The sequence below is a fragment of the Gorilla gorilla genome, chromosome 1, assembly GCF_029281585.2.
Source record: "Gorilla gorilla gorilla isolate KB3781 chromosome 1, NHGRI_mGorGor1-v2.1_pri, whole genome shotgun sequence".
In the NCBI taxonomy this organism is placed as follows: domain Eukaryota; kingdom Metazoa; phylum Chordata; class Mammalia; order Primates; family Hominidae; genus Gorilla; species Gorilla gorilla.
Genome location: NC_073224.2, coordinates 214,446,379 through 214,458,656, shown reverse-complemented (window position 1 = coordinate 214,458,656; position 12,278 = coordinate 214,446,379). Strand labels below are relative to the sequence as shown.

The following is a 12,278-nucleotide window of genomic DNA, read 5'->3' as shown; positions in this document are numbered from 1 at the left end:
TATGTTCCTTTCACCTCAGATCTTTAATTTGGAAACTGAGATCTAAACTGGAGCTTTTTTGTGTGTGTGTAACTCAAGAGGGCAATTGAAACTCTCCCCTTCCAGTAAGTTATATTCTTCTTTCTCTGGCTTGCTTTAGGCAGCCCTTTAGGCAGTCCGTTTATTCTAGGAGGGAGGCTTTCCAGCATTATAAATGGTATGAACTAGATTATTAATTTGTTTTAATTTTCTGATTGGCAGTTAAACTAAGCGAAGTATATTTGGGTTCTACTAATACAGGCTCTAGAGGTTTCACAGCCCCCAGGCTACTTTTGGAAGTGTGCTATTGCTGTTGCCTGGCTGGCATCCATATCCATTTTTAGGAGATTCTGGCCATTGTGCCCAGCAGAAAAAACATGTGGAAGAGAACTCTCCTCCAGATGCCCGTGAGAGAAAGACCAATTAGTTTACCTTCTATTTCAGAGGAATATCCCACAAATTCACTAAATGCTATACACAAAACATCTGTCACAGCTATTTACCATCCTTTCTCCTACACATTTTTTTTTTTTTTGAGATAGGATCTCACTGTTTTGCCCAGGCTGGAGTGTAGTGGCGTGATCACAGCTAACTGTAGACTCTACCTCCCCAGGCTCAGGTTTTCCTCCCACCTCATCCTCCTGTGTAGCTGGGACTATAGGCGCATGCCACTATGCCTGGCTAATTTTTTAATTTTTTTGTAGAGAGGAGATCTCGCCATGTTGCCCAGGCTGACACAAGTTTAGTAATAGCGGTCAAGCTATTACTAAATGATGGTTTGTGATATTGATTGACTCTACTATCTGATCTGCTTTTAGTAGAGAAGTTCAAGGACCCAGATGGCTAATTGTCCAGTAAGCTGGAGATGATGACATGGGTCCAGTGCCCCCGTGCCTACACCTAAGGAGTATGCTTCTTCTTGTGGTCACTAATGCGTACTCTGCCTTGACCTACAGTGCCCCAGGTATTACTCTGTTTTGGAGAACTACTTACTATCAAATGACTAATAGACAACAGTATATTTAAGTAGGTTTATAAGCTCCCATGGTATTATTTTCAACTTTTAATGTTATAAAAAATAAGGGGATCGATAGACTGGATTAAGAAAATGTGGCACATATACACCATGGAATACTATGCAGCCATAAAAAATGAAGAGTTCATGTCCTTTGTAGGGACATGGATGAAACTGGAAACCATCATTCTCAGCAAACTATCGCAAGGACAAAAAAACCAAACACCACATGTTTTCACTCATAGGTGGGAATTGAACAAGGAGAACACATGGACACAGGAAGTGGAACATCACACTCCGGGGACTGTTGTGGGGTGGGGGGAGGGGGGAGGGATAGCATTAGGAGATACACCTAATACTACATTACGAGTTAATGGGTGCATCACACCAACATGGCACATGTATACATATGTAACAAACCTGCACATTGTGCACATGTACCCTAAAACTTAAAGTATAATAATAATAAAATAAAATAAAGAATACTATGCAAAGAATATAGGTTTTTAAATCACACCTTGGTTGGATCCTGGACCTTCTGTTTACTGTCTGAGTGGCCTTGGGCATATTATTTGACCCCTCTGATTTCCATTTCTTGGAAAGTTGAGATAAAACTAATAGAATAGTGCTGTTGTTAAGATACAGGCATTCAATAAATGTTGGTTCCCTTCCTCCCCCCCCCCCCCAAAAAAAAAGGATGATGTAAATATCCAATAATGGGAGAAATTTAAAATAAATTATGGTCCATCCATTTGATAAACTTTTCATATAGATACTATAAAATCATACTTTCAAGCCATATTAAAGAATATGGGGAAGTATGTCAAAGCATTTCATGGATAAAGGAGAAAGCAATTTAATGAAAAACAATTTTTTCTAATATACATAGAAAAACGATTTAAAGGGAAAATAACCAAATTGTTAACAATAGTTGTTATCCCTTGATAGTATTGGGCATTTATTTTTTCTTTTTATTTTCATACATTTTCACATTTTTCTATGATGAACAGCAATGAAAGAGTTTAAAAGGAAAGGCATCTATCTGAGCAGATTATCCAGCGTGGTTGGAGGAGGTCTTATCTTACTTCCTCCCACCCTTCCTTAGCCGTCGCCTCTGTTTCCTCGTTTGACTTCATGTATGTTTTGATCCATGTCAATAAGATTGTGACTGATTCAAACCTGACATGTTTGAGTTGTTAGCTAGAGAGTGAGTTTGTTATCCAGATGGAGCAGGCTGGACTCAGCAGTCTCTAAGACCCCTTCTGATGCAAACATACAGGGCTGACAGTATGTACATGCACTGTTTGCTTCTGCAGGCACTCTTGGGGTGGTGCACAGTTTCAGGCCAACAAACTTCCCCAGGGATGCTTTAGCGATAAAATTGATCTCTCCTTTTTTTTTTTAATTTTAGATTTAGGAGGTACACAAGCGTTCATATGCAGGTTTGTTGCAAGGGCATATTGCATGATGCTGAGCTTTGGGCTTCTATTGATCCCATCACCTAGACAGTGAACATAGTACCCAATAGGAAGGTTTTTCAGCCCTTGACTGCCTCCCTCTCTTCCTCCTTTTCAAGTCCCTAGTGTCTGTTGTTCCAGTCTTTCTGTCCGTGTGTCCCCAAGTTGATCTACCCTTTTCTAAGTGTTGAAGACAAAATTTGAAAACCAGTACTATATTAACTAACCAGTAACTCTACTGTAATAATATAGATTAATTGCAACACATTCTACAGCTATGTCTGTCTGAAAACTGTGGGTGAGAACTGCTATTTTTGAGAAACCAATTCAGTGACTTTTGGGGGGAAAATTCATTACTGCTCCACCAGTTTCAAGGAGAATTCTTTTAGCTCGGTTTGGCTGTCCAATTAAGGTTTGATGGCTATTCCCTATAAAAGGGCGGGCAGTCTGGCAGGTCTTTCTCAAGCTCTCTCAGCTCCAGGGATGTTCTTTAGTATGCTGTATACCATGGGTTAGCAAACAACAGCACACAGGCCAAATCTGGCCCACTGCCTGTTTTTGTAAAAATAAATTTTACTGGAACACAGCCATTCTCATTCATTTACATCATATCAATGGCTGCTTTCGTGCTACAGTGGCAGGGCTGAATAGCTGCCACAGAGACTATGGCCTGCAAAGCCAAAAGTATATACTGTCTGGCCCTTTACAGAAAAAGTCTGCTGACGTCCATCATATAGTAGTCACTTGTTTTGACGATCTTTCCCCCTTATTAGATTGTGAGTTCCAGGGGGCAGAAGCTGGTTCTCTTCATTTTTAATATCTCTCTACAAAAATAGAGTGCTTAGTGAATGTTGAATCAATGAATGATATATGGTGACAAGGAACTGGGTGAATGGAAGAAGCTCTGCTTTACGAGGAAATACAGGAGAAAGTGGAGCAGAAGATGCTGGGTAGATTGCTAAGGTAAAGAAATGTGGAGGAAGGTGAGGAACCTGGGAATAAACAGGTGTTGCCTATAGGGTCCTTTCCTAGAAAGTTTGGGAACTTGCCAAAGGCAGTCTGGAGTACTCTGTTGGTTTTAGAAACATATACCTTACAAAATGACCCTGTTTTCTACCAGCTTGATTTCTGAATTGTTTACCTAAGATATTTAAAAACAGACTTAATGTTAGAAGCCAAAAATGGTTTTGATTCCAACATGAGAAAAATTCTAGTCAAAAACAGAAAAAGCAATGAGGAAGATCAGTTGTTTTAACTAAGTACTAAGTTGGAAAGGAATAATATAAATTAGAATAAGGTTGGTTTAAAAGTTTTCCTCAGTGGTCAATTAAAAATATTTTAAGTGTGAAAAAAATCATTACAATTTTAGATAAAGGAAAAAGAGAAAATAGTCCCACAATCATGATACAAATAGCTGTTAAAATTTTGTTGTCTTCTCATAGGCTAATTATATATAGTTGTCATCATAGCATTTTATAGTGTTTTTTAAAATAGATTTTAATTTTTAGAACAGTTTTAGGTTCACAGAAAAATTGAGTGGAAGATACAGATTTCTCATATACCTGCTGTCCCCACACATGCCTAGCCTTCCCATTGTCAGCATCCCCCACCAGAGTGGTACATTTGTTACACAGACGAACCTCCATTGACACATCATTATCAGTTAGTCCACAGTTTACATTAGAATTCATTCTTAGTGTTAAACAGTCTTATGGGTTTGAATACATTTATAATGGCATGTATCCACCTAATGTATAATATACAGAGTAGTTTTACTGCCCTAGAAATCCTCTGTGCTCCGTCCATCCATCCCTCCCCTCCCCTGACCCCTGAGAAGTGCTGATCTTTTCACTATCTCTTTAGTTTTGCCTTTTCCAGAATGTCATGTGGTTGGAATGATATTGCATAGCCTTTTCAGATTGACTTCTTTCACTTAGTAATGTGCATTTAAGATTCCTCCATGTCTTCTATAATTTCTTTTTATTTTCTTTTTTTTTTTTTTTTTGAGATGGATTCTCACTCTGTCACCCAGGCTGGAGTGCAGTGGTGTGATCTCGGCTCACTGCAACCTCCACCTCCCAGGTTCAAGCGATTCTCCTGCCTCAGCCTCCTGAATAGTTGGGATTACAGGCGGCTGCCATCACACTCAGCTAATTTTTGTATTTTTGGTAGAGATGGGGTTTCGCTATGTTGGCCAGGCTGGTCTTGAACTCCTGACCTCAGGTGATCTGCCTGCCTGGGCCTCCCAAAGTTCTGGGATTACAGGCGTGAGCCACCGCACCCGTCTATAATTTCTTTTTTTTTCCCCCACCCCGAAATGGAATCTTGCTCTTGTTGCCCAGGCTGGAGTGCAAGGCGCTATCTCAGTTCACTGCAACCTTCACCTCCCAGGTTCAAGTGATTCTCCTGTCTTAGCCTCCCGAGTAGCTTGGATTACAGGCACCCGCCACCATGCCCAGCTAATTTTTTGTGTTTTTAGTAGAGACGGTTTTTTAGTAGAGATGGGGTTTCACCATGTTAACCAGCTGGTCTTGAACTCCTGACCTCAGGTGATCCACCTACCTCGGCCTCCCAAAGTGCTGGAATTACAGGCATGAGCCACTGCGCCCAGGCAATTTTTTTTTTTTTTTTTAAATATAGAGACAGGAACTTACTATGTTGCCCAAGCTGGTCTTGAACTCCTGTGCTCAAGTGATCAACCTGCCTCGGCCTCCCAAAGTGCTGGGATTACAGGCATGAGCCACTGCGCCCAGGCAATTTTTTTTTTTTTTTTTAAATATAGAGACAGGAACTTACTATGTTGCCCAAGCTGGTCTTGAACTCCTGTGCTCAAGTGATCAACCTGCCTCAGCCTCCCAAAGTGCTGGGATTACAGGCGTGAGCCATCATGCCCAGCCTGCTCCGTGTCTTTTCCTGGCCTAATAGCTCATTTCTTTTTAGTACTGAATTATACTCCATTGTCTGGATATACTGCAAGTTTATCCATTCACCTGCTGTAGGACATCTTGTTTTTTTCCAAGTTTTGGCAATTATAAATAAAGCTATAAACATCTATGTGCCGGTTTTGGGGTGGACATAAGTTTTCAGCTTCTTTGGATAAATTCCAAGGAGCACAGTTGCTGGATCATAGAGTATGTTTAGTTATAAGAAACTGCCACAATGTCTTTGACAGTGGCTGTACCATTTTGCATTCCCACCAACAATGAATGGGAGTTCCTGTAAATCCTGGCCAGCACTTGGTATTGTCAGTGTTATGGATTTCGGCCACCGTAATAGGTGGATAGTGGTATCTCGTTGTTTTAATTTGCATTTCCCTGGTGACATATGATATGATGTTACATCTTTTTAATGCTTGTTTACCATCTGTGCATCTTTTTTTGGTGAGGTGTCTGTTAAAGTCTTAGCCCACTTTTAAAATTTGTATGAATTCATGGTGTACAAGTGCAATTTTGTTACATGCATAGATTGTGTATTGGTCAAGTCAGGGCTTTCACCCAAATAATATACATTTTACCTGTTAACCAACTTCTCATTATCGACCCTCCTTCTACCCCCTCATCTTTCCGAGTCTGCATTGTCTATCATTCAACTCTGTATCCATGTGTACACATTTTTTAGCACCCACTTATGAGTACAAACATGTAATATCAGGCTTTTCGCATCTGGCTTGTTTCACTTAAGATAATGACCTCCATTTCTACCCATGTTGCTGCAAAAGACACAATTTCATCCTTTATATGGCTGAACAATATTCCATTGTGTATGTATACCACATTTTCTTTATCCAGTCATCCATTGATGGACACTTAGGTTGATTCCATATCTTTGCTATTGTGACTAGTGTGGCAGTAAACATACAAGTGCAGGTATATTTTTGATACATTGATTTCTTTTTCTTTGGGTAGCTAACCAGTAGTGGGATTGCTGGATCAAGTGGCAGTTTTACTTATAATTCTTTGAGGAATCTTCATACTGTTTGCCATAGAAGTTGAATTGATTTACATTCTCACCAGCAGTGTTTAAGGGTTTCCTTCTCTCCACATCCTTGCCAACGTGTGTTATTTTTTGTCTTTTTGATATTAGTTCTGCCCATTTTATTTATTTATTTATTTTTGAGACAGAGTTTCACTCTTGTTGCCCAGGCTGGAGTGCAATGGTGCCATCTTGGCTCACTGCAACCTCCACCTCCTGGGTTCAAGCGATTCTCGTGCCTCAGCCTCTCGAGTAGCTGGGATTACAGACATGCACCACCATGCCCGGCTAATTTTGTATTTTTAGTAGAGATGGGGTTTCTCCATGTTGGTCAGGCTGGTCTCAAACTCCTGACCTCAGGTGATCCACCTGCCTCGGCCTCCCAAAGTGCTGGGATTACAGGCGTGAGCAACCTCACCCGGCCAGTTCAGCCCATTTTAAAATCAGTGTGTTTGTTTTCTTATTGTTGAGTTCTAAGAGTTCTTCGTATATTTTCAATAATAGTCCTTTATCAGATGCCTTTTGCAAATGTTATACTTTCAGTCTGAGGCTTTTTATTCTCTTGACAGTGTCTTTTATAGAGCAGAAATTTTTATTTTAATGAGGTCTAGCTTGTCAATTTTTTCTTTCATAGATCATGCCTTTAGAGTTGTTTGTGCAGTTTTTGTGTCCTGCTTTTTTCACTTAAATTATATAAAAATCATTTTCTCAACTTAGTCTAACACTCATTTTTACATAGGGTGGAATATTCCATGGCAGGCCAGTGCGATCATTCAGAAATCATGCTCGGCCGGGCACGGTGGTTCACGTCCATAATCCTAACACTTTGGGAGGCCAAGGCGGGTGGATCACTTGAGGTCAGGAGTTTGAGACCAGCCTGACCAACATGGTGAAACCTTGTCTCTGCTAAAAATACAAAATTAGCTGGGCATGGTGGCGCACACCTTTAACCCCAGCTACTTGGGAAGCTGATGCAGGAGAATCGCTTGAACCCAAGTGGCAGAAGTTGCAGTAAGCCAAGATCATGCCACAGCACTCTAGCCTGGGCAACAAAGCGAGGCTCTTTCTCAAAAAAAAATAAAAAAGAAATCACTCTCTAAGATCAGGCAGAGCAGGGTGCGACACCTGAACTGCTGTCCTGAAGTTTCAAGGCCTGCAGAGGAATCAACAATTTTGTTTGTACTTGCCACAAGGTTCCCTCTCAAAACAGCCCAAGACCATGTGGTTTCTTGTCGGCAATTGTTACTTCTTTCAGTTTCCTTGTTAAGGGAGAGAATTTAACACTTTGAGTTAACAAAATACTAAGTGATCCATAATCTGCAGAAATGTTGAAGCAAACGTCTCTTCTCTGTTTATTTCCATTCCACTGCCTTTTTTGTTAAGACAGATTCATCCTTTTTTATTATAGTGTTTATTTTTAATATGATATCAACCCTTTAAAGTAGTTGAATTGTATCTGGTATAAAGAGTCATAAAGGAAATGTATCCAGAATTTGCTTGGTAGAGTACCATTTAATAAAACTGAGTAGAAATTAGAATGATTTTTTTTTTTTTTTGCAAGTAGAAGAGATCTAAGAGCTATCTAGACCAGCTTCCTTGAACTCTGTTGTTTTTCATTTTTATCAGTGAAGTAAATGAACCCTAGAAGATTACATGGGTGGTGTGGGTGACCAAGCTAGGGTGACGGTGCCAGGACCAGAACTGAAGTTTTTTGACTTCTGGAACCCTTTCTGTTACACCATAGTACTTTAAAAATTTTTATCAACTTGCTTGCTTTTTCTGCTTTATATTTTTTTGGCTTTTTGTTTTGAATGCAAATACAACTAACATTGGCCCAAGGATTGGCACTAGAATGAGATTCTAGGATCTCATGGCTAAAATCTGTAGAAAAAATGGTTAGAATTTCAGATTTTTTTTTTCTACTAGAGAGGTGCTGTTGTGTGTTAAAAATTCTTGCTCTTGCCAAAGACACATGAGTGTACTTACTTATCTCTAAATAGAAGGGAGCCAGCTGCTTGTATCCTTGAAAGCTTACAGGATCTTTGAGACTTCAACTCTGGTTAGGGCTAGCTTGGGAATTGGTCTGGTCCAGACAGCCTAGAGCCCCACAGCATGGGAATTGTTCTTTATGTCTGGAGTAGGCTTAGCTTGGCAGCAGCAGATTTAAGAGCCCTGAACTAGAAGACTTGAGACCAGAGATGTAACCATCAACTTACCCTGCAGAGAGGCCACCATTAACCTTGTTCCTCATTCTTGCTTCGAAGGCCTAGAGTCCTGGGGTGTGCACATTGCCGTGATGGTGAGCTCCTAGAAATTTTGAAGCCATGGAAAAGAAAGTGCCTTTTCTTAAGGAGAATATGGAAATCTGGGTAAAGTGTAATATATTGAATACTCTTTTATTCTGCTCCAAATTCATTTGGTTATTTTAGGCACATCAAAATGATATTACTTATAACTTGGTTTGCTCCCATAATTAGTTCTGTTTATTTAGAGACTTGAGAGCCTGAAAGGAAATGGGGAAAACATTGCTCAGGATTTTTTCAGGGATCTCTAAGCAACTGGTAGACCTGCCTCAGAGAAGAGGGAGGCATAGAGAGGCACTTTGGGAGATTTTAACTCATTTGTTTACACTGAGGAGTGTTTTTTGGTTTTTTTGTTTTGTTTTGTTTTTGGAGACAGAGTCTCACTCTGTCGCCCAGGCTGAAGTGCAGTGGCGCAATCTGGGAACCTTCACCTCCCAGGTTCAAGTAATTCTCCTGCCTCAGCCTCCCAAGTAGCTGGGATTACAGGCAGTGCCACCACATCTGGCTAATTTTTTTATTTTTTTTTTAGTAGAGACGGGGTTTCACCATGTTGCCCAGGCTGGTCTCGAGCTCCTGACCTCAAGTGATCTGCCTGCCTTGGCCTCCCAAAGTGCTAGGATTACAGGCGTGAGCCACCACACCTGGCTGAGAAGTGTTTAACTTATACTCATATGCAAGTACTAATTTAAATTAACAAATCTGAATCTAGAGAAATATTTTTAGAGCATATATATTGATAACAACATAATCTATAAATAAGCTATGTAATGTTCTAGTCATCAGTGAGTATGTTGATTAGTATTGTGTTGTCTGTGATACGAGTTTTTGTGACTCATTCCTTTCTGGTTTAAGTTGGTGAGTGAGCAAAGTGTCATTGCCCTTCATTGTACTTTCTAGCCCACTTAAACCTTGTATTTATGTTTTATGATTTTAAAACATGAATCTGCCCTTTTTTCCTTAAAAGGGCAGATGAAGATAGCAAATGTTAAAAACGATCAGCTTTCCTCTGTGACTAGACTTTCCTGATGGCACACATTGCTCAAATGTGGCTTGACTAGGAATTCACAGACTTTCATACTTCTGAATTTAACCTTGTCTTCCAGCTACCAGCATTTAATACTGCTGTGTAACCTCTGACTTTTTTTTTTTTTTTTTGAGACAGAGTCCTGCTCTGTCACCCAGGCCGTAGTGCAGTGGTCCGATCTCGGCTCACTGCAACCTCTGACTCCCAGGTTCAAGTGATTCTCCTGCCTCAGCCTCCCGAGTAGCTGGGACTACAGGCATGCGCCACCATGCCTGGCTAATTTTTGTAGAGACGGGGTTTCACCATATTGGCCAGGCTGGTCTCGAACTCCTGACTTTGTGATCCACCCGCCTCAGCTTCCCAAAGTGCTGGGATTACAGGCATGAGCCACCGCGCCCGGCCAACCTCTGACTTTTATAAGACTCCTTGGTGTATTTGGTCTTGCAGTTTAGGAAAAAACTAAAGTAGATGTTTTAGGGTACTTATTTTTTGTTTCTCCACATTATAAGATGTCTACACCCAATTTAAAATTATACATTTGTTGAATAGAAAGGACTATATTTTTAGATACTGATTTTTCATAATCAGTGGATTCAATATGATTTGGTGTGAATAACTGTAAAACAGAGCAGAGTGAAGAGAGAATCCACGATGTCCCTATTTTGTGATCTTAGAGAAACATTTCAAAGCCACTAGCAAATTTGGGGGCAAATGCTATTTACTATCTATCTTTCTATCATTCTTTATCTCTTGTAGGGAACTGGCCTGGGTCAGGGTTAGGAGTGGTTGAGGCTGGCTCCCAGCTCCAGGGCAAGAGAGAAAGTTGCAACAGAAGGTGGAGAAGAAGATTCAGAGCATGTAGCACAAGGTTGTTAATAGGCATGAAGCAAGAATAGAATCCAAAGCTGGGACCTGACCATTGGGTTCAAGCAAGACAGAGCGGTCAGTTTAGGAGACAGAGCCTGTGAGCATTCCCTAGACTGGTAACCCAGGGGCAGGTGGCCTTTCATGGACGATTCCATCCTTCTCCCAAGGCCCTGATGAGTCCTTAGTGGGGAACCACAGTAGTTAAGTGGGAAAGATAACAAACAATTCTCTTGAAAGGTGCAAGCCCATCTTAAGGTAATTAAAGGAACCCAAGATTGTCTGCTAAAGTGGGGTGGGGAGGGGGCAGGTAGCAAAACAGATTGTGTAGTATGAATCCATGGAAAAATATGGGTAGGGGCCGGGCTCAGTGGTTCACACCTGTAATCCCACACTTTGGGAGGCTGAGGCAGGTGGATCAGTTGAGGTCAGGAGTTCGAGACCAGCCTGGCCAACATGGCGAAACCCCGTCTCTACTAAAAATATAAAAATTAGCTGGGTGTGGTGGCATGTGCCTGCAGTCCCAGCTACTCAGGAGGCTGAGGCACAAGAATCACTTGAACCTGGGAGTCAGAGGTTGCAGTGAGCCAGGGTCGCACCTCTGCACTCCAGCCTGGGCCACAGAGTGAGAACCTGTCTTTAAAAAAAATTAAAAATATATATGGGTAGGGCCAGGTACGGTGGCTCACACCCGTAATCCCAGCACTTTGGGAGGTCAAAGCAGGTGGATCACATAAGGCCAGGAGTTCGAGACCAGCCTTGCCAACATGGCAAAACTCTTGTCTCTACTAAAAATACAAAAATTAGCTGAGTGCAGTGGTGGGTGCCTGTAATCCCAGCTACTCGAGAGGCTGAGGCATGCAACTCACTTGAACCTGAGAGGCAGAGATTGCAGTGAGCAGAGATCGTGCCACTGCACTCCAGCCTGGGCGACAGAGCAAGACTCTGTCTCAACAAAAAAAAAAGAAAAAAAGAAAAAGAAAGAAAAATGAGAAATATATCTACCCATATGTGCACAGAAAATTACTTGAAATATATACCAGATGGTCAATTGTAGTTGGCTGCCAGAGACATTTACTTTCTGCATTGTTTATTTCTGTATAGTTTAAGTTTTTATAACATGCTTATTATACCATAATAGAATGTAAGCTCAGTAAGGGCAGGGAACTTATTTTCACTGGTTTGTCACAGTACACAGTGCTTGGCTAGCACAGAGTAGATACTCAATAAATACTTGTTGAATTAATAAATACTACCTTTGTGCAGGGAAAATACTAGGAAGCAGGGAGGGTGGCGCCCAGTAATTTTATCACAGTGCAACTCAAAGGCTTTTGAAGTTAGAAAACCTGAATATCACATTAGACCCAATCGAGAACTGCACATCCAGTGTCAAACTCTTTGTTATTTTTGAGGTTATTAATAATTTTATTTCTAAATAGAAAGTCTCTTTGCTCCAAACCCCTTTTCTTGGTATTTCACAGAAAGTTTTAAAATCCAGCACTCCGTCAGTAGTTTTTCCCAAGGCTTTGAAAGAGGTGTAAGAATTTCTGGAAGTTACAAGGGAAAAGAGGAGAAAAGTCCTCTGAGACACTGTTGTCAAAAAAGGCATTTGCTCTGGCAGTGGG

At 40.9% G+C, this 12,278-nt stretch overlaps 1 protein-coding gene across 2 annotated transcripts in view; it reads left to right on the top strand.

The window, feature by feature from the left end:
- Positions 1–12,278, top strand: part of MACO1 (macoilin 1) — a 68,731-nt gene that overhangs the window by 29,048 nt on the left and 27,405 nt on the right. The window contains exon 7 of one of the 2 annotated variants that reach the window (XM_031012526.3): positions 8,727–8,831. The exons of the other annotated variant lie outside the window; for it this stretch is intronic. Coding sequence (XP_030868386.1) covers positions 8,727–8,831 — 105 coding nt within the window. The remainder of the gene's footprint in view (positions 1–8,726; positions 8,832–12,278) is intronic. 2 annotated transcript variants of the gene reach the window in all.